Raw genomic sequence first — 22,741 nt, forward strand, 5'->3', positions numbered from 1 at the left:
GGGCGGCTAACAACAATAATAAGAAACAGCATAAAACAAATCTAATATTTAAATTACTAAAAGCCCTTATTAAAAACCAAGCATACACACAAACATAACATGCATAAATTGTATAGGCCTAGGGGGAAGGGAATATCTCAATTCCCCCATGCCTGACGACAGAGGTGGGTTTTAAGGAGCTTACGAAAGGCAAGGAGGGTGGGGGCAATTCTGATCTCTGGGGGGAGTTGGTTCCAGAGGGCCGGGGCTGCCACAGAGAAGGCTCTTCCCCTGGGCCCCGCCAAACGACATTGTTTAGTCGACGGGACCCGGAGAAGGCCAACTCTGTGGGACCTAACTGGTCGCTGGGGTTCGTGCAGCAGAAGGCGGTCCCGGAGATATTCTGGTCCGATGCCATGAAGGGCTTTATAGGTTATAACCAACACTTTGAATTGTGACCGGAAACTGATCGGCAACCAATGCAGACTGCAGAGTGTTGGTGTAACATGGGCATATTTGGGAAAGCCCATGATTGCTCTCACAGCTGCATTCTGCACGATCTGAAGTTTCCGAACACTCTTCAAAGGTAGCCCCATGTAGAGAGCATTACAGTAGTCGAGCCTCGAGGTGATGAGGGCATGAGTGACTGTGAGCAGTGACTCCCGGTCCAAATAGGGCCGCAACTGGTGCACCAGGCGAACCTGGGCGAACGCCCCCCTCGCCACAGCTGAAAGATGTTTCTCTAATGTGAGCTGTGGATCGAGGAGGACTCCCAAGTTGCGGACCCTCTCTGAGGGGGTCAGTGATTACCCCCCAGGGTAATGGATGGACAGATGGAATTGTCCTTGGGAGGCAAAACCCACAGCCACTCCATCTTATCAGGGTTGAGTTCGAGTCTGTTGACACCCATCCAGGCCCCAACAGCCTCCAGGCACCGGCACATCATATCCACTGCTTCGCTGACTGGACATGGGGTGGAGATGTACAACTGGGTATCATCCGCATACTGATGATACCTCACCCCATGCCCTTGGATGATCTCACCCAGCGGTTTCATGTAGATATTAAATAGCAGGAGGGAGAGTTTAGCTCTCTCTCCCCCAGCCTCATAATTTGGAGTTCGCTTAGGCAGAGAGAGCAGAGACTCTGCAGATCTCTGCAGAGACCCCTCCTCTTATTTCAATAAGGCAGGGGAGGCTCCTTGAATATATACACACATGCACACCATGGCCAGGGATTAGGTTACACTGGTCATCGATGGTGTGACCTAGCTGGGTAATGAAACGTCTGCAAGAGAACAGCCAAGTTCAGAGAACCACCAAGGACCCCCACAGACCCCCCCTTCCCCTCCCTTCCTCCTTCTTCCTTCCTTCCTTTGGTAATGACACACACACACATTTGAAAATTCAAAACAATGTTCTTGATCACAAAAGTCAAAATAAACTAAGCGCTCTTTTTGTATTGCAAAGAGCACTCGTCCCAAAACAACCGGGTAGTCTGTACAATTAACCTTAAGCAGTCATTAAGTACTTAGCTAGCAGCTGTGAAGAAACTTCACACCCCTTCTTCTTCCAACAAAGTGAGACACACACACACACACACACACGTTGCTCTGCTTTGTTTTCCACGGCGTGAAAAAGCAACAAAGGCCAGAAAACACAGGATTCCTGACGAACTCCGATCAGATATTCTTCCACAACGGCCAAACCCACATGCTGCTATTTATAGCAGCAGCCCTAATTACTGGAGCCCCACCCAAACACAGGTGGCCTCTCTTATTTCCTATAATATGTTCTTACTTGGTCTCTTCTACGCATAATTCTGCACTTGCGTGGGTCCAAAATGTCATCATTTGAACCTATAGAAGATAAGGGAGATTGACTGCCTTGGCTGTGTGCCAAACCCTCCTCTGCCGAGTCACTCCCACCTTCTTCGTCGTCCGAGGAAACTAAACTCTGAACTGATTCTGTCGGCAATAACACAGGCCTGTGACATGTTGAATTTTCCCCTGCATCCACCTCCCCATTCCCTGGGGCAGGAGCTGGGCCAGAGCCAACCACAACACCACCCATCCACTTCCTTCTAGCACTGATGACGTTACTGAGTTGGGTAATGAAACGTCTGCAAGAAACCCACTAAGTTCAAAGAGCACCAAGGACCCCCCCGTCCTCCTCTTCCTCCTTCTCCTCCCGTCTCCTTCCTTCTAGCCCTGATGACGTTACCGAATTGGGTAACGAAACATCTGCAAGAAAATCACCAAAGCTCAGAGACACCAAGGACCCCCATAGTCGTTCTCTTCCTCCTCCTCCTCCTCCTCCTCCCCCTCCTCCTCTTCCTCCTCCCAATCTCGTTCTAGCCCCGATGTCGTCACGAGACATCTGCAAGAAACCCACCAAGCTCAAAGAGTGTTGGGTTTAACTACTCTACTACATGCTTGCACTGTCTTGTAAACCAGTGATTTTCAACCTTTTTTGAGCCGCGGCACATTTTTTACATTTATGAAACCCTGGGGCACATTGAGCGGGGTGGGGTGGGGGGGCTAAAAAAAGTTTGGACAAAAATATTTTCTCTCTTCCTCCCTTTCACTCTATTTCTCTCTCCCTTCCTCTTTCTTTCTCTCTCTCCATCCCTCTTTCTTTCTCTTCCTTCCTCTCTTTTTTGCTCTCTTTCTCTCAACTTCCCTACCTCCCTCTGTATCTTTCTCTCTCTCTCTCTCTCTCCTTCCCTCCCTCTCTTTCTCTCTCTCTTGCTTTCTTTCTCTCTCTTTCTCTCTCTCTTGCTTTCTTTCTCTTGTTCTCTTTCTCTCTCTCTTGCTTTCTTTCTCTCTCTCTTGTTCTCTTTCTCTCACTCTTTCTCTCTCTTGCTTTCTTTCTCTCTCTCTCTCTTGCTTTCTTTCTCTCTCTCTCTTGCTTTCTTTCTCTTTCTTTCTCTCTCTCTTGCTTTCTTTCTCTCTTGCTTTCTTTCTCTCTGAGCTTCGCGGCACACCTGACCATATCTCACGGCACACTAGTGTGCCGCGGCACACTGGTTGAAAAACACTGTTGTAAACACATCTCTATGGTCAGGTCGCAATTAACTGACCAGTGTGTCACCTTTTGATGACCAAAAGGGGCAGATACCCTGCAGGCTATATAAACCTCTGCAGAGTAGATGCTCCCCCCTTCTCTTCTACCTCTTCTACCTTCTTCTTCTGAACTCCTGTGTGTGATCCATTGTCCTCGGCTGAGGACACATGTGTGAGATGAAATCCAAAGCCATCCTCACACATGGGACCATCCAGAAGTTATTAATATGGACTGGAATATAAACTTATCTGCCTGCAATCTATCAATTGCATGAATCAACATAATGGTAAGTAAAGATTGTATTTTTCATCTTTATGAAGGAGCGGTCATTCATTGCTAACAAATAGGATTCTGAACCACATGTTATTTCTTGCCATGCTAACTCTGCTGCAAATTAAGCCAGATGAACTCTGCTAATACTAATAATACTAATAATAATAATAATAATAATAATAATAATAATAATAATCAAAATACCCAACAAAGAGCACCGAGGAGCACCCTCTCTCAGTTCAACCCTGAGCTAAAAAACCCCCATTTAATTCTTTACGTATGAAACTCAACATTCAACATGGCAGGCAAGCAGGGCCTTGCCGCTTCAGGCACCCTCACCCAGCAGAATGGCTTTCCCTCGTTGTCGCCCGTCCCCCCCCCCATCCTTGCCTCCCCCCCAACCTCACCCTACAGGCTGGCTGCGGTCTCTGCAAATCTCCTCCCAGGCTTGACACCTCGACCCACTTAGAGCCAGTATTTATGGCCTTCCCGCTTGACCTCTTGCCTGGATGCTCCCCCTTCCATAAACAGGCAACCCATGGAGACCCTCTTGGGCCTGATGCGCATGATTAGCCGAGCCTCCGAAGGCCAGGGCGGCTGTCACTGGCAGGGATGGACGGCTGTGTCGGTTTTTTTCCGGCCCGGCCATGGGCAGTCGGCGGGGGTCTCCCCTCCCCTCGTTTGTCACCCACCGGCTGACAGAATTATGGGCCCTTAAATGAAACCCTCTCTATCTGAAGGGAGCTGGAATCTCAACTTTCCTTTTTTGCAGTCCGGAGGCGTAGGGAATATTGTCGGGGACCTCGATGTCAAGAGGGCAATTAGAGGCACGGCGAGGCAATCGTCTCTTGGCCTTCGCAGGGAAGGCGCCAACCTGCTCCCTCCCCCCTCCCACTCTGCCCCCCCCCCAACCCCAGGGACCTTGAAGTCATTGTTTGGGCAGTGAGGGTGGGGGTTAGAGAGAGAGAAGGTCCTGTCGGTCTTGTTTCTGGTTTTGCTCTTTCTCTTTCTTTCTTTCTTTCGTTCGTTCTTTCTTTCTTTCTTTTTCTTTCTTTCTTCTTCTTCCTCCTACTATTATTATTATTAGTATTACTTCATTATTTATTATTATTGTTGTTGTGATTATTACTAATTCATTGTTACTTCCTCCTCTTCTTCTTCCTCTCCTTCTTCTTCTTCCTCTCTTCTTCTTGTTCTTCTTCTATTTCTCCTTCTCCTCCCCCTCCTCTTCTTCTTCTTCTTCCTCTTTTTATTCTCCTTCTCCTCCACCTCCTCCTCTTCTTCTTTTTCTTCTCCTTCTTCTCCTCCTCCTCCTCTTCTTTTTCTTCTTCTTCATCCTCTTTTTCTCCTTCTCCTCCTCCTCCTCCTCTTCTTCTTCTCCTTCTTCCTCCTCTTTTTCTTCTTTTTCTTCTTCTTCTTCTTCCTCTTTTTCTTCTCCTTCTCCTCCACCTCCTCCTCTTCTTCTTTTTCTTCTCCTTCTCCTCTTCTTTTTCTTCTTCTTCATCCTCTTTTTCTTCTTCTTCTCCTCCTTCTCCTCCTCTTCTTCTTCTCCTTCTTCCTCCTCTTTTTCTTCTTTTTCTTCTTCTTCTTCTCTTCCTCTTCCTCCACCTCCACCTCCTCCTCCTTCTCTTTCTTCTTCTTCTTCTTCTTTTCCCACCACCTTTTCTATCTCTTCATGGACATATTTGAGGGGTTGCCACAAAGAAAAACCACCAGAAGGCAGGACAAGAAACAATGGATGGAAACTAATCAAGGAGAGAAGCAACCTGGAATCAAAGGAGAAGCTTCCTAACAGTGAGGACAATTAACCAGTGGAATTGCTTGCCACCAGAAGTTGGAGGTGCTTTTCATCACCGCAGGATTTTAAAGACTAGACTGGACAACCGTTTATCTGAACTGGTATAGGATCTCCTGCCTGAGCAGGGGGCTGGGCTAGAAGACCTCCAAGGTTCCTTTTGGAGGAGGAGGAGAAGGAAGAGGAAGAAGAATGAAGATGGAAGAAAGAGGAGGAGGAGAAAGGAAGGAAGGAGGAGGAGGAGAGGAAGAGTAGGAAAGAAGGAAGGAAGCAGGAGAAGAGGAGGAAGGAAGGAGAAGGGGGAGAAGAAGAGGAGGAGGAGGAAAGGAAGGAGGAAGGAGAAGAGGAAGAGGAGGAAGGAAGGAAGGAAGGAAAGAAGGAGGAGGAGAAGAAGAAGAGGAAGAGTAGTAAGGAAGGAAGCAGAAGGAGAAGAGGAGGAAGGAAGGAAGGAGGAGAAGGGGAAGAGGAGGAGGAGGAAGAAAGGAAGGAAGAAGGAGAAGAGGAAGAGGAGGAAGGAAGAAAGGAAGGAAAGAAGGAGGAGGAGGAGGAGAAGAGGAAGAGTAGTAAGGAAGGAAGGAAGCAGAAGGAGAAGAGGAGGAAGGAAGGAAGGAGGAGGAGAAGGGGAAGAAGAAGAGGAGGAGGAAAGGAAGGAAGAAGGAGAAGAGGAAGAGGAGGAAGGAAGGACGGAAGGAAGGAAGAAAGGAAGGAAAGAATGAGGAGGAGGAGGAGGAGGAGAGGAAGAGTAGTAAAGAAGGAAGGAAGCAGAAGGAGGAGGAAGGAAGGAGGAGAAGGGGAAGAAGAGGAGGAGGAGGAAAGGATGGAAAAAGGGGAAGAGGAAGAGGAGGAAGGAAGGACGGACGGAATGAAGAAAGGAAGGAAAGAAGGAAGGAAGGAAAAAGGAAGGAGGAGGAGAAGAAGTAATTCTATTTTGATGCTTCCCTGGCATGTTCATGAACTTGGTCTTTTTGATATACGGGAAGAGATCAAAATTCTCTCTTTCTTCCTTGATTTCCCCCATCGGATGTTCCAGGCATTCTTTGGGTTTCCGAGAGACTTTGTATTGTCAGCCTGTCTTGAGCTTTCCCCCCATTACTATTATTATTATTTTTAATTCTTCAAGATTCAGCTTCCTCACCATCTTTTTTGGTCCTCAGGAAAACTCCACTTCAACGCCTGTAGTTTCCCTCTCCACGGGGCTTTCCAAAGGAGGACATTGTTCTGTTCTGTTTTGTTTTCTTTCTGGCACGGTGCGCAACCTCCAGCCCTCGACCCCTTCCAGCCCTTGACCCACTAGCAAAAACCCTCCAGAGAAGCCCGAGAGCGCAATTCCCAGTTTGCTGGTCCAGGGCCACCTCTACTTCTTTATATCGTGCATAGTTTTCAAACCAATCTTTGCTTTTCCCCCCACCTTGCCTAATTAATTGCACTTTGGATCGTTATTATTATTATTATTATTATTATTATTATTATTATTATTATTATTATTATTAATTTAGGCCCTGTTAGTGGTCGTCCTTCCAGGGTAAAAGCTAACTCATCTGCAAATGCCTGTAATTCAGACTATTCCCTTTTAATCTCTTACTAAAGAATTAACAGAGCTGGAAGGGAGTTTGCAGGTCTTCTAGTCCAAAGCAGGAGATCTGATACTCGTGATGGTGAACCTATGACATGTGTGCCACAGGTGGCACACGGAGTCATATCGAAAGCACGTGAGACTTTGCCATGTGTCAGCTCCAGCGCACAAGCATGCACTAGGCAGCTGATTTTCGGCCTTGGGAAAGGCCGTTTCGCCCTCCGGAAACTTCAGGGAAGCCTTGGAGGCAAAGAAAATTGCCCAAACCGGAAGTTTGGAACTGGAAGGCTTGGAGGCAAAGAAAATTTTCCCAAACCGGAAGTTTGGGAAAACGCACTTCCAGTTTGTGTTGTGCTGGTTTTTTGTTGGGTGATTATTTGTTTTTGCCTCCAGGAAGATTCCTGAAGTGTGTTTTCCGAACTTCTGGTTTCCCCATTTTGCTGGGTTTTTTTGGACTCCGGAGCTTCGGGAAAATTCCCTAAACCCTCCAGAGTGCAAAAAACAGCACAACGGCAAACCAGAAGTGTGTTTTCCCGAACTTCAGAAAGGCCTGTGCCCATGAAAGGGGGGTGGGCAGATTAGATTAGATTAGATTTATTGGATTTATATGCCGCCCCTCTCCGCAAACTCGGGGCGGCTCACAACAATAATAAAAACAATACCCTGTTTCCCCGATAGTAAGACACCCCCAATTGTAAGACGTATCAGGGGTTTCAGGGGGGTCGGCTAATATAAGCCGTACCCCGAAAGTAAGACATATGTCTTACTTTCGGGGAAACACGGGGGTATTGCCGCCTCCCTGTCATCTAGCTGCACGCCGCCTCCTGCCCACGTCCGCACCGTCCCCCTCTCCATACGTCGCCGCGTCTGCCACCTCCCTCTGATCTTAATGAGTGCCACCTCCTGCCCACGTCCGCACCGTCCCCCTCTCCATACGTCACCGCGCCGTCCCCTGCACTTGTCACTGCCGCCTCCTGCTTAAAATACGGTAATGCACACAGTATTAATCATACATCAGTAAAACATACACACTGGCATACTGGGGTATCATCTGCTGTTTTGTGGTGAATACAATACTGTTCAGGTTGTTAATAAATGTTAATTTTATGGTTAAAACAAAAAATTTGACATTTTTTTTCCAATATAAGACATACCCCGAAAGTAAGACACTGTCTTACTTTCGTACATAGTAACAAATCCAATTCCCACCAATCTAATTACAATTTTAAATTAAAAAATTCATAAAACAATCCCAATATATATAAAAAACAGGCACACAGTCAATCAATCAAACGGCAAAACAACATGGGCAAGGGGGAGATGTTTTAGTTCCCCCATGCTTGACGACAGAGGTGGGTTTTAAGGAGTTTACGAAAGGCAGGGAGGGTGGGGGCAATCCTAATCTCAGGGGGGAGCTGGTTCCAGAAGGTCGGAGCCCCCACAGAGAAGGCTCTTCCCCTGGGTCCCGCCAGACGACATTGTTTAGTCGACGGGACCCGAAGAAGGCCAACTCTGTGGGACCTAACCGGTCGCTGGGATTCGTGCGGCAGGATGGGGTGCGCATGCGTGGGGGAGAGGGAAGGGGTGTGAGCATATGTACGCATGCTGGCTCACACACATACATACACCCCTATTGGGACGCCAACCCTAAAAGGTTCGCCATCACTGCCCTACACCATTGCAGGCAAATGGCTGTTCTTTTTCCCTTTCCCCTTGTAGCTCACACCCATCCATCCCTTTTCCCCCATTCCCCACCCTTCCATTGATTTCCTATTTCTCCCCCCCTTATCTTCTTTGTATTCTTCATAACGAAATAAAACCTTAATAAATGAAAAGCCTCCAGTGATGGAACATTCCACAATTTTCCGGTGGCAAGCTGTTCCTCTGGCTAATTGTTCTCACTGTTAGGAAGTTTCCCCTTAATTCCAGGTGGTTTCTCTCCTTGATTAGTTTCCCTCCATTGTGTTGTGGTTAGCTCTGGCCCAGCTCCTGCTGCAAGGACTGTGGATGTGGGGGAGACATCCACATGCTGCAGGCCTGTTTTGCCCCCAGTGGAATCTGATGATGAAGGCTCCTCTGACAAAGAAGACATGAGTGACAGGGAGGAGGAGAGTGGGGCAGACAGCTCAGAAGGAGATCAATTATCTAGCTCCTCCTTGGATTCGGAACAAGAGTTAATGATACAGCCACGCATGCGGAGAGCGATGCATAGGCAGCAACAACTGAGAGATTATTATCAAAGAAAATGAGGCCACCTGTGGTTGGGTGGGGCTGTGGTAATTAGTGAGGCTGCTATAAATAGCAGCCTGTGGGTTTGGCCATTGTGGAGGATTATCTGATCGTTGTGTTTCGTGATTGCTTTACTGACTTTGACCTTTTGTGTGCTGATTTTTCCCCGCTTTGAAACTAAACCAGAGCAAAGTGTGTTTCACTTTGTGAAAGAAGAAGGACTGTGAATCGCCTCACAGCTGCAAGCTAAGTATCACAGGACTGATAAGGGACTTGTATAAGTTACCAGTTTGTTTGGAGACCAGTGCTCTTGGCTATACCAAAAGAGGGCTTGGTTTAAGTGAATTTTCATTATAAAGAACATTGTTTTGAATTTTCAAACCTGTGTGCGTCTGAAATTTGTACCTGTGAATTTTTGGGAGGAGTCTACCAGAGAGCCCGACAGAACACCAGTGTTTCTTGTTTGGCCTTCTGGTGCTTTGGAGAATAAATTAACCCCCCCTTTTTTTTTGTGGCAGCTCCTCAAATACTGGAAGGCTGCTATCACGTCTCCCCTAAGGGATGAAGACACAAAACCCGCACTTTGTTGTCACTGCACAAGGGGATGCAAATCTTACGGTACACCAAATATCTATGTCTGTTAGAGACCTTTCCCCCCCCCCTTTATTTCTGGGCTTTCCAGCTCAGATGTCCAAATGTCCAGTCCCCATCAAGGGCACGTTAGACTGAAAAAATAACCGAAATGGATAAATTAACATTACAAACTCAAAAATAAAGAAGGTTCAGATTTTTATAAATGCTGGGGTATATTTTTTATTTTTATTTATTTTATTTATTCATTTATATTATCACGTGTCTATCTTTCTTCCTACGTATTTGTGTACTGGACAAATACATAGGAAGAAAGATAGACATGTGATAATATAAATGAGGGTGAGAGTGAACTTAGAGGAGAGGATATATGAAAGGAAGAGAATATATAAGATAGGTGGAAGAACTTTTACAGAACTCAAAAATAAACAAGGTTCAGATTATTATAAATGCTGAGATAGATTTTACAGAACTCAAAAATATAGAAGATTCAGATTATTATAAATGCTGAGATAGATTTTACAGAACTCAAAAATAAAGAAGATTCAGATTATTATAAATGCTGGGATAGATTTTACAGAACTCAAAAATAAAGAAGATTCAGATTATTATAAATGCTGGGATAGATTTTACAGAACTCAAAAATAAAGAAGGTTCAGATTATTATAGAGGATGGGATAGATTTTACTGTTGGATGGAACAATGGGAAAGTTCAAAGTAGATAGTTAAAATAAAAGATGCAACGATTAAGGAGAAAGAAATACGAAGCTTAAATATCGGGGTGGGGCAGAAAAAAGGGAGAAAGAAGGAAAGACCTATTTGGAAGGATGTATAGAAACTGTAAACAAATTGTTAATATTAGCTATATAAGTATGAATGAGTATTAATGAATATCACGAGAAATGTAAACTGACTTGTCACGTAACGTCCACTGTTTTTAAATGTTCCTAGTTTGTAAATAAAAAAATTCTTTAAAAACTATATTTAAAAAATGGCACGTTAGCAGAAAACCCACCCAACTTTCAACAACCCTAAAGATGACAAAATTAAGGTGGCTTGTTTATAATAATAATAATAATTATTATTATTATTATTATTATTATTATTATTACTATTATTATTTTTTATTAGATTTGTATGCCGCCCCTCTCCGTGCAACTACTAGCAATAGCATTAGCATTTATACTTATATACTGCTTCATAGTGCTTTTACAACCCTCTCTAAGCGGTTTACAGAATCAGCATATTTGCCCCCAACAATCTGGGTCCTCATTTGACCCACCAAGGAAGAATGGAAGACTGAGTGTACCTGGAGCCAGTGGTGAGATTTGAACCGCTGAACCATAGCTAGCAGTTCACTGAAGTAGCCTGCAATGCTGCACTCCAACCACTGTGCCACCCCAGCTATCCCTCAGGTTATGACCAGAACTGGCACCAGAATTTTGGTGACCGGTCAAGGTAGTTATTAAAGGAGACCATGCCTGAGTTCACCACCTTTTCTACCACAGTTGCTAAGCAAAGTAATCTCAGCCACAGAGAGTCCTCAGAGAGGGGCAGCTTATAAATCCAATTAATAAATAAAATAAACAAATAAAGGGGTTGTGGAAGTGAATCTTGTGGCCATTAAACGAAACAACCATATCCTCGTTGATATTACTTGTTGGAAAGCCAGCTGGGAAGGTCACAAATTATCAGTTGTAATAAACTTAGGGAAGGAAGGAGTGAAGGAAAGAAAGGGAAGGAAGGAAGGAAGGAAGGAAGGAAGGAAGGAAGGAAGGAAGGAAGGAAGGAGAATGCATGACAGAATTGGAAGGGGCTTTGGAGGTCTTCTAGTCTAACCCCTTCCTCAAGCAGGAGATCCTATACCATTTCAGATGGATGGATGGATGGATGGATGGATGGATAGATGGAAGGGAAGGGAGGGAAGGAAGGAAGGAGGGAGAGAGGGAAGGAAGGAAGGAGGGAGGGAGAGAGGGAAGGAAGGAAGGAGGGAGAGAGGGAAGGAAGGAGAATGAATGACAGAATTGGACGGGGCTTTGGAGGTCTTCTAGTCTAACCCCTTGCTCAAGCAGGAGATCCTATACCATTTCAGTTGGATGGATGGAAGGAAGGGAAGGAAGGAGGGAAGGAGGGAAGGAAGGAAGGAGAATGAATGACAGAATTGGAAGGGGCTTTGGAGGTCTTCTAGTCTAACTCCTTCCTCAAGTAGGAGATCCTATACCATTTCAGATGGATGGATGGAAGGAAGGGAAGGAAGGGAAGGAAGGAGGGGAGGGAGGGAGGAGAATGAATGACAGAATTGGAAGGGGCTTTGGAGGTCTTCTAGTCTAACCCCTTGCTCAAGCATGAGATCCTATACCATTTCAGATGGATGGATGGAAAGGAAGGAAGGAAGGAAGGAAGGAAGGAAGGAAGGAAGGAAGGAAGGAAAGAGCCGGATTGTGGGGGCAATAGGCTGGCTCTGTTAAAAAGTGCTATTGCTAACATATTGTAAACCGCCCTGAGTCTAAGGAGAAGGGTGGCATAAAAAATTGAATAAATAAATAAATAAAGGAAGGAGAGAGAGAGAGAAAAAAAGAGAGAAAGAAAGAAAGACAGAGAGAGAGAAAGAAAGAAGAAAGAGAAAAAGAAAGAGAAAAGATGGAGAGAGAAAGAAAGAAAGAAAGAAAGAAAGAAAGAAAGAAAGAAAGGGCAGTCAGCATTAAAAAAAACCCCACCCGATGGCCATTCAACATTCATCGGGAACACGATGCTGTGTTTGTGAGGGTTTCAGTGCATGGCTCCCACCCACCCACTCGCCCACCAGACACTCAGGGGAAGCTAACAAAACACCGCATTAGCATAAACCCTTGGAAATAGGCAACAGTTAAAGTCATCATAAACATACTTAGGAATATTATCCCTCTGCCTAAGCCACGAGTTTCTTTTTTTTGCTTCTTCTTCTTTTGTTTTTGATCCTGCTTCAAAGTTGGAGGAGTGAATTGTGACCTTGAAAACAGGTGTTGGAGCTGAATCCTCCCCCCCTCACACAAACACACACACACACAAATGCACAGAGAACACACACCCCACAGCTGTTTGGAGCTCACCACTTTGCTCACCCTTCTGGCAGAATAAATGCCAGGCTGGGGGATTCCGAAAGGTGCCCAGTTTGTTTGCCGTTTTTTTGGCATTAGGGTGTGTAGAAAAGCCCAGGAAAAGAAGAAGGAGTGAGAAGGAAGAAAGGAGGAAGAAATGTGGAAGGAAGGAAGGAAAGGAGGGAGGGAGGAAAAGAGAGGGAGGAAATATGGGAGAAAGGAAGGAAGGAAATGATGTGAGACAGGGAGGAAGGGAATGAGGGAGGGAAGGAGGGAAGAAGGAAGGAAAGGAAGGAAAGGAGGAAATGTGGAAGGAAGGAAGGAAAGGAGGGAGGGAGGGAGGAAAAGAGAGGGAGGAAATATGGGAGAAAGGAAGGAAGGAAATGATGTGAGAGGGAGGAAGGGAATGAGGGAGGGAGGGAAGAAGGAAGAAAAGGAAGGAAAGGAGGAAATGTGGAAGGAAGGAAGGAAAGGAGGGAGGGAGGAAAAGAGAGGGAGGAAATATGGGAGAAAGGAAGGAAGGAAATGATGTGAGACAAGAAGGGAATGAGGGAGGGAGGAAAAGGGAGGGAGGGAAGAAGGAAGAAAAGGAAGGGAAGGAGGAAAGAAGGAGGAAATGTGGAAGGAAGGAAGGAAATGATGTGAGGAAAGAGGAAGAGGAGGAGGGAGGAAGGGAGTGAGGGAGGATCTCAAGGGCCATGCCACACTTGGCAACAGGAGTCAAGCAAGTTTGTGCAGAACTATTCGAAGAAGAGTTTTACTACCCCTCTAGTAAGTGAGTCTATACTGAATGGTGGAAAAGGTTTGATTAGTATCACTATTATTGCAAAAGCCTTTTTTTTTTAAAAAAAATTCCCATTAAAAGCTTTTAACAGAAAATTACAGGGGAAAGAAAACGAATGAAATGAAAACAGAAAAGAAAGATAAAAGAAAGAAGAAAGGGAAGGAAGGAAAGAAAGAAAGAAAGAGAAGGAAAGAGAAAGAGAGAGGAAGAGAAAGAGAAGGAAGGAAGGAAGGAAGGAAGGAAGGAAAGAGAGGAAGAGAAAGAGAAGGAAGGAGGGAGGGAGGCAAGGAAGGAGATGAGAATGGGAGGAAGGGAGAGAGAGAGAGAGAGACCAGAGCAGTGATGGGCTCCTACAGGTATGGTCAGGTATGCAGAACCGGTATTTTTCCTATCTCAGTCAATGAGGTTGAATGTTTATAATTTTAAAAGAGCTGTGCATGTGTGTGTACATGCACATACAGTTTATATAGTATATTTTTGTGTGTCCCTGTGTATAATATGTACGTACACATATGGCCTATATACATAGAATTAAATAGTATATTTTGGATGCTTAGTAATAATAAATAGAGAGGGAAATCGTATCTCTTTGAGGCGAGGAGAAGCCTAACTCTAACCCAGCCCTTGACGTGAGTGACGTCAAAATGGCCACCGTTAAGTTAGTCACATGACCTTTACGTCACTCTGTCACATGACCGTCCAGCCACTCCCACCTGGTCACATACTGGCAAGCCACACCCAGAAAATAAGCCACGCCCACAGTGTGGTAGTAAAAAAATTGTAGCTCTTCACTGGGCCAGGCCCTATCTCCATCCCCAGGCCATAAACCACGACCAATTTGAATTCACACAGCCCGTTTGTCCTCTTCTAGTTAGAAAAGGCAAAAATGCGTTGGGACACAATTTTTGCAGGCTGAGGCCCTCTGTCTCCATGTGACCTGTCAGCCTGTCCTGGAGCTGCACAATCTTCACGTTCGGAGGTAGTGCCAGTAATGGGCAGCCAAAGTTTTTACTGCCACACTGTGGGTGTGGCTAATTTTGTGGGTGTGGCTTAATGGTCATATGACTCAGTAGGAGTGGCTTGCTGGCCATGTGTTTAGGTGGGAGTGGCTTGAAGGATCATTATCGTTCAAGTAAACTGTTAAGTCCTCCTTTCCCCCCCTTTTTTAAAAAAATATATTTTTATTAAATTTTATTACAACAAACAAACAAAAAATACTTAAAGAAAAAGTGCCCAACACCAATAAACCCTACCACCGTTTAGGGGGTTAAATTATTTGCAATAAGTTTCAATTTCTTCCTTAGCTCCGGTTTACATTTCTTTACATACAAAAAGTGATTGGAATTTATTTTTCACATTGTCGTCATAGATTCTACTTAAGATATAATTTTTCACCTTATTCCATCGTGCCATCAGCTCCTCCAGTTTATTTTCATCCAAGTTATTTAATCTTATTTCCATAATTCCGAAGTGGATGTGGTCCACCATGTACCAGTACCAATTCTGGATTGTCCATTTATTGCTATCCTTCCACCCTAATACCACTACTGCTTGAGCGCTTTCCAAAGCTGCTGTTTTGATTTCTTTAAATTCTCGTAATTCCCCATACTTAACTAGTGTTGCTAATTCTTTCGTGATTATCCAATTAATGTTTAGCATATTGTTAATTTCATTCTGTACTTCCTTCCAAAACTTTTGAACTTCAACGCATTCCCAGAGCATATGCATAAAAACTCCTTTTATTTGGCAACCATGCCAGTGTCGCTCGCTGGGGTGACAATTTGCTTCGCGTTTCCCGCGCTCTCTTTCCTGGGTCGCCTCCTGCCTAAGGCTGGGTAGCTAGGCAAACGGGTGCTGCCAGAAGCATAAATGCTGCCAGTGCCGCTTCCACCCACACCTTCTGCTTGCACCTCAGGTGGGAGGTAGCCGCGGGAGGCTGGAGGGGAGCCGGGCAGGAGAGAGGGAAGCTCGTCCGAGGTCAGGAAGGAGGAAAGAGGAAAAAAGCAAGGAGCGCAGACACAGCAGCAGGGGGAAAAGAAGAGTCGAGACGAGACCAGTAATCCAGGAAGTGACAGCCACCCATCAGCTGGAGCTGCACACGCATCTTCATTTCCACAGGTGGAACTGCGTTCCACTCCATCCTGCCTGTTGCCCACCTCTGGGTAGTGCAAAATGCAGCCACGTGAGCAGCCATGGGCTACCAAGGTATACCCATATCTCACTATCACTCTGCGACCTGCTTTGGCTGCCAATCGGACTCTGAGCCCAATTCAAAGTGTTGGTTATGACCTATAAAGCCCTACATGACTTAGGACCAGCTTAATTAAGGGACCGTCTCCTGCCTCATGCATCTCAGCGACCGGTTAGAGCCCACAGAATCGGCCTTCTCCGGGTCCCGTCAACTAGACAATGTCGCCTGGCAGGGCCGAATGGAAGGGCCTTCTCGGTAGTGGCTCTGGCCCTTTGGAATCAGCTCCCACGAGAGATTCACCCTGCCCCCACCTCCCGGCCTTTCAAAAGGTTTTAAAAACACATCCTTTGCCACCAAGCCTAGGGCCGTTGAGCATTGATACCTTGCTCCTGATGGCCGAATACTGTGATTTTGATGAAACGAATGTTGGTTGAATGGTTTGAAATGTTTGGGGTTTTTAAGAGTAGGGATTTCATTGTTTGGATTTTCATCCAATTCATCGTTTTACAAAAATTTATTCTTTTATAACTTTATAAACGTTATCCTAGTCTCACTTTTCTTCTTTAAAAGTACTGCTGTCGTCCGTATTTTCTTATTTCGATATTCGATATTACTTTTGAGAAGAGAGGATGTCACCAGTCTTTGTTTGGAAAAAATGAACTTTTGTGACAAGGGACGCGTGAATGAACTGATGGAGGTATGGTTACAAAACTCGCAAAAGTACAAATCAAATAAGCAAGAAGTCTGAGGATTATTATACAACGGACATCATTACCAGAAAGAGTCTTTGCAATATGGAATTACAATGGTACCTCTACCTAAAAATGCCTTACGAACTTTTTTAGATAAGAACCGAGTGTTCAAGATTTTTTTGCTTCTTCTCAAGAACCATTTTCCACTTACAAACCTGAGCCTCTGAAACTGTAACCGGAAAAGGCAGGGAGAAGCCTCCGTGGGGCCTCTCTAGGAATCTCCTGGGAGGAAACAAGGCCAGAAAAGGCAGGGAGAATTTTATTTATTTTATTTATTTATTTATGATTTGGATTTGTATGCCGCCCCTCTCCGAAGACTCGGGGCGGCTGTGGGGCCTCTCTAGGAATCTCCTGGGAGGAAACAGGGCCTCCACCCTCCCTGTGGTTTCCCCAATCGCACACATTATTTGCTGTTACATTGATTCCTATGGGAAAAATGGCTTCTTCTTACAAACTTTTCTACTTAAGAACCTGGTCATGCAACAAATTAAGTTCGTAAGTAGAGGTATCACTGTATAGGTATATAGCTGGGGGGCGGGGCTGGACTAGAAGACCTCTAGGGTCTCTTTAAAGCTCATTCTAGTCTAGCTACCGTATTTGGATTTTCAAAGGTAGCTTTTCGGGTAGGATTTTATAGTTTGTGTGTGTGTGTGTGTTTATGCTGTAAGCCACCCTGAGTTCCCTGGAGAAGGACGGCCTAGAAATCCAAATAAATAAATAAATAAATCTTGGGTGTGTGTATATATACACACACACACACACCGAGTTCAGCTTCCTTTTCCTGCCTTGCAACAAAGCAACTAGAAGACAGAGAGAGAGAAAGAGCGAACTGCCACTAGCTGTCCTCCCCCAGATGTTGTACCAACATCTGGATCTCAGTCCCTGTCCTTCAGTTTTCTTCTGGGGGAGAGGGAGACCCTGTCCCCAAGGCTGGATCCCCCCCACCCCCACAACTTCGGAGCTCAAAAAATTCCTCTTCCACCCACCCCCAACACACCTCCTCATCCGTTCTGCATCAAGCATTTGACTCCTGGATATACAAAACCTGGGTACCAGCAAAGGATACCCCTTAAAACTTCACCTTATGGCAACACTAGATGCTAATGTAACACAAATCTAAGATAGTTCATAGTTTATATTATTTGATATGGGAAAACTACATTGCTCAAAAAATAAAGGGAACACTTAAATAATGTTGGGGGTTAGGGGTTGACGCTACTGGAACTCATTATCTGACTCGGTAGTGTCAACCCCTAACCCCCAACCTTTTTCCCTTAGACTATCCACGATTGACCTCTCCAGGTTCCTTAGAGGTCAGTAAGGGGCATGCATAAGTGCACCAGTGTGCCTTCCGTCCCCTGTCCAATTGTCTCTCCTTATCTCATTTATCTTTTCTTCCTTTCAAATATGTTCACCTATACTGTACTTTTATATCTTTTCTTCTAGTCTTTTCTTTAGTTATATTACTACATATCTATTCTCTTCAATGTGTATTATGTATTGGACTAACTAACTAACTAACTAACTAACATGAATGAATTAATGAATTAATGAATTAATGAATTAATGAATTAATGAATTAATGAATTAATGAAATAGAACTCAAACTTCTGGGAAATCAAACTGTCCACTAAGGAAGCAACAGTGATTGACAATCAATTTCACAGGTTGTTGTGTACATTCAACTTTGTACAGAACGAAGTATTCAATGAGAATATTTCATTCATTCAGATCTAGGATGTGTTCTTTTAGGGTTCCCTTTATTTTTTTGAACAATATATTTTTATTTTCCCCCCAAAACGCCATTACTCTACTAAACAAATAATTCCCTCAACACTGTCAAACTTTTCACTAAGTCTGCACTTCTATTTCTACTAGTTTTTTCTCACCATTCCTATTACCCATTTCCTCCCACTTAGGACTGTATGACTGTAACTTGTTGCTTGTATCTGAAGATTTTTTTTATTCATATTGATTGTTGCTTTATTGCTTATTTGACCCCTATGACAATCATTAAGTGTTGGACCTCATGATTCTTGGCAAATCTATATTTTCTTTTATGTACACTGAGAGCATCTGCACCAAAGACAAATTCCTTGTGTGTCCAATCACACTTGGCCAATAGAGAATTCTATTCTATTCTATTCTATTCTATTCTATTCTATTCTAAGGTAAACAGCTTAAATGTTGGAGTGAGGGGAATTTCTTCTGTCCCCATAAATAATGATGGATATGGGATTTATTGAATGTTAGATGTTGAAGGATATATTTGGTTGTTGGGTTTGTGTTTGTTTGTAGTTGTCGTGGTTTGATGAAATTTTAGTATCGATTAACAAGTTTAAAGGTTGGAAGGATGAAGTTAGAGGAGACGAAAAGGAAAGAAGAAAGTAAAAGTACCGGTAACTCCTTAGAGTACATAAACGAAATTGAAATTTAGTGGTGTGGCAGGGGAAGGATTCTGCAGAATCTCCACTCCCTCCCCACTCCAGGGGGAAGGATACTGTGAAATCCCCACTCCCTCCCCACTCCAGGGGGACGGATACTGTGAAATCCCCACTCCCTCCCCACTCCAGGGGGACGGATACTGTGAAATACCCACTCCCTCCCCACTCCAGGGGGAAGGATACTGTGAAATCCCCACTCCCTTCCCACTCCAGGGGGAAGGATACTGTGAAATACCCACTCCCTCCCCACTCCAGGGGGAAGGATACTGTGAAATCCCCACTCCCTCCCCACTCCAGGGGGAAGGATACTGTGAAATCCCCACTCCCTCCCCACTCCAGGGGGACGGATACTGTGAAATCCCCACTCCCTCCCCACTCCAGGGGGAAGGATACTGTGAAATCCCCACTCCCTCCCCACTCCAGGGGGAAGGATACTGTGAAATCCCCACTCCCTCCCCACTCCAGGGGGAAGGATACTGTGAAATCCCCACTCCCTCCCCACTCCAGGGGGAAGGATACTGTGAAATCCCCACTCCCTCCCCACTCCAGGGGGACGGATACTGTGAAATCCCCACTCCCTCCCCACTCCAGGGGGACGGATACTGTGAAATCCCCACTCCCTCCCCACTCCAGGGGGAAGGATACTGTGAAATCCCCACTCCCTCCCCACTCCAGGGGGAAGGATACTGTGAAATCCCCACTCCCTCCCCACTCCAGGGGGACGGATACTGTGAAATCCCCACTCCCTCCCCACTCCAGGGGGACGGATACTGTGAAATCCCCACTCCCTCCCCTCTCCAGGGGGAAGGATACTGTGAAATCCCCACTCCCTCCCCACTCCAGGGGGAAGGATACTGTGAAATCCCCACTCCCTCCCCACTCCAGGGGAAGGATACTGCAGAATCTCCATTCCCTCCCCACTCTAGGGGGAAGGATACTACATAATTCCAATTCCCTTCCCACGTGGGGGGAGGGAAGGATACTGCAAAATCTCCATTCCCTCTCCACTCCAGGGGGAAGGACACTGCAAAACCCCCATTCCCTCCCCACTCCAGAAGGAAGGACACTGCAAAACCCCCATTCCCTCCCCACTCTAGGGGGAAGGATACTGCAAAATCTCCATTCCCTCTCCACTCCTGGGGGAAGGATATTACATAATTCCAATTCCCTTCCCACGCGGGGGGGGGATACTGCAAAATCTCCATTCCCTCCCCACTCCAAGGGGAAGGATACTGCAAAATCCCCATTACCTCTCTGCCAGAGGTGGTATTCCGCTACTACCGGTTCTCCAGAGTCTGTCGGAACCTGCTGGCTTTCACTCCTGTAGCCAAGGGCTCTGCCCAGGAAGCTCCATGCTCCCCAGGCCGTGAGGCTGGGGCCATGGGCTTCCGTGCCCGAGACCCAGACAAAAGTAAAGTTCCCTCCAGAGAGAAGAGTGGGTCTCCCCGACCAACCCTCAACCCCACTCCACTTTCCCACGCGCAGGGGTGGAAGAACGCCCCTCACCTGCAGTTCGTTGAAGAAGATGCAGCTTCGTGCCCACTCGACGAAGGCGAAGAGGGTCTGGTCGGCCATCCGGCAGAGGAGTCCGAAGGTGGTCAGCTTCTCCGGCCGGCCTTTGCCCTGCTCCTGCTGGAGGCAGGTCAGGATGCGGACCTTGAGCTGCGCCTCCTCGGGCTCCAGCTGCAGCAGCTTCAGGATCACCTCGGGCACGTCCAGCGGCGGGGAGCCGCCGCCCAACGGGTAAGGCTCCGGGTAGGGGTACGCCGGGGCGGCCTCGTGGGCGGGGTGGGCGGCGTAAGGCTCCGGGAACTCCGACTTGATGGCCCGGCTGGCGAAAGGCGGGTAGGGGTAGCCAGGAAAGGGTCCCGGGGCCACCGGCCAGGGCGCGGCCAGCGCGGGCGTCCCGTAGGGGCTTCGCTCGTAATCGACGGGCGTCATGGCAGCGGCGCTGGGGGGCGGCAGGGCCTTGGCCAGGCCAGCGGGTGCTGGTGGTGCGCCAGGCCGTGGAGAGAAGGTGGCAGCCCCCCGCAGTCCACCGCTTGCACCGGGGAGACGATGGGGGGCGGGGGGCGGGGGCAGGGGCGGCGGCGGGGGTCCTGGCGGCGGCGGGGTGTCTCCAGTTTGAAGCCGTTGGCGCGGAAGAGCGCTTTCTTCTGCTGCTTCAGGCCCCGGTCGCGTTTGTACATGGGGCCGAATTTGTTGCGCCCTCCGCGCATACGGTCGGCGCGCACGGCTGCAAAAGGAAAAAAAACAGAGGAAGCGCGCACCGGAGAAGCGTCGGGGAGAAGGGGGTGCGCGCAGTGTTGGGCTCTTGCCGATCCGGCTAATTGCACGCAGCTCCGGCGCCGCGAGTGGAGGGTCGAACGCCAGATTTTGCTACACTTTGTGCGGCTGGCAAAATCCGCGGTTCCGGCGCGCGAGTGAGGGATCGAGCGCAGATCTTGCTACACTTTGTGCGGGCAGCAAAATCCGCGGCTTTTGAGCGCAAGTGCGGGATGGAGCGCAGATTTTGCTACACCTGCGGGGTTGGCAAAATCCGCGGCTCCTGCGCGCAACTGAGGGATCGAGCGCAGACTTTGCCACACTTTGTGCGGGTAGCAAAACCTGGCAGAGGGGGCCACGTGCGCGCGCGTTTCGGCAAAGGTTTTTGGAAGTTAAAACACCCGCACGGGTGCGGGGAAGCAAAACTGCGCTCGATCTCGCCCTGGCGCGCCGGAGCCGCGGAGCTGCGCGCAATTAGCCGTACGGGCAGGACACCAAGGGGGGGGGGATTGTTACCGTTATTAGCGCCACCGCCACCCCATCTCCCGCTTTGCTCCCCGGCGTCTAGCGGCATCCAAAGATATTCTGGTGAGGGATGGAGGGCAGCCCCCAGATAGGGACGGTGGGAAGACGCGCAAGTCAATTTTTTTTGGCGAGGATCCATTTTTAGGAGCTTTTCAGGCTTGCCCGGGGTTTTTTTCCCGGTCGTCCCCCCACCTCCGCGGGAAGGGCCTCTTCGGGGCTCCTCCGCGTATCCTTCCTGAGACCCCCACCCCCTATTGTTCCAGCTCCCTTGCAGGGGTCTCCGACAGACGGGGGCGGGGGAAGTGGAGGTGTGAGGGGGGAGAGAGAGCCAGGGGGTTGGGGGTTACGGAAAGGCGAGGGAGTCTATTTAAAGAGCTTCCCTTGCCAAGCGCAGAGAAGAAGGAGGGGAAGGGGAGGGGGCGGACGAAGAATCTCTAGGCCGAAGTTGCGCGGCCTGCCCGGAGCTTCCCCTCCCCTCCACGTCCTCCCCCGCACAGGTGAAGAAGGGCGCAAGGCGTTGCTCCCTCCCTTCTGCAGCCGAGCGCCTGCCTTGCTCAGCGGGTCAAAGCAACCGTTCTGGGGAGGGGGGCAGCTCGATTCCTTCCTTCCTTCCTTCCTTCCTTCCTTCCTTCCTTCCTCCCTTCCCCCTTCCTTCCTTCCAGAGAGAGGGGGGGAGGAAGAATAAGAATAAGAGGCACAGAGAGAGGGAGGGAGAAAGCGGGGAGGGAGAGAGACACACACAGAGAAAGACAGAACACGAAAGAGAGAGAGAGAGGCGGCAGAGGTTCAGGCGTTCGTGGCAGCCCCCTTTCCAAAGCAAGCAGCCCGAGCAAGAGGGAGGGGCTGTTCCTTACGGGAGGGTCGGGGGAGGAACACCCGCAGGCCCAGCGTCCTCTTGGAAACCCAGGGGCAACTTTTGAGGGGGAGAGACACGCGCGCTCTGCAACCGGAGCCTTCCAAACATGGGCAGAGCGCCTCGCCTTTCCCCCACCTCCGGCCAGTCCCCAAAGATTTTTTGGGGGCTGCGGGGGGGCGGGGGGTGTTGAGATCCTGATGGCAATGCAGGGGAAGAAGGCCCGGCCGGATTCCCTATCTTAACCACTCCCGCCCCGCCCGCCCTTTAACTCCCTGTGAAGCACTTTCGCTTTCTCCCCCTTCCCCACGTGCGCTTGGCCCGCCTTGAGAGCTGCCCTCCATC

General features: G+C 47.6%; 1 protein-coding gene across 1 annotated transcript in view; it reads right to left on the reverse strand.

Moving 5' to 3' along the window:
• Positions 1 to 22,741, reverse strand: part of NR5A1 (nuclear receptor subfamily 5 group A member 1) — a 65,658-nt gene that overhangs the window by 21,145 nt on the left and 21,772 nt on the right. The window contains 2 exon segments of the mRNA XM_070758845.1: positions 20,260 to 20,730; positions 20,733 to 20,989. Coding sequence (XP_070614946.1) covers positions 20,260 to 20,730; positions 20,733 to 20,989 — 728 coding nt within the window.

This window comes from Erythrolamprus reginae, chromosome 8 (genome assembly GCF_031021105.1).
Source record: "Erythrolamprus reginae isolate rEryReg1 chromosome 8, rEryReg1.hap1, whole genome shotgun sequence".
Classification (NCBI taxonomy): domain Eukaryota; kingdom Metazoa; phylum Chordata; class Lepidosauria; order Squamata; family Dipsadidae; genus Erythrolamprus; species Erythrolamprus reginae.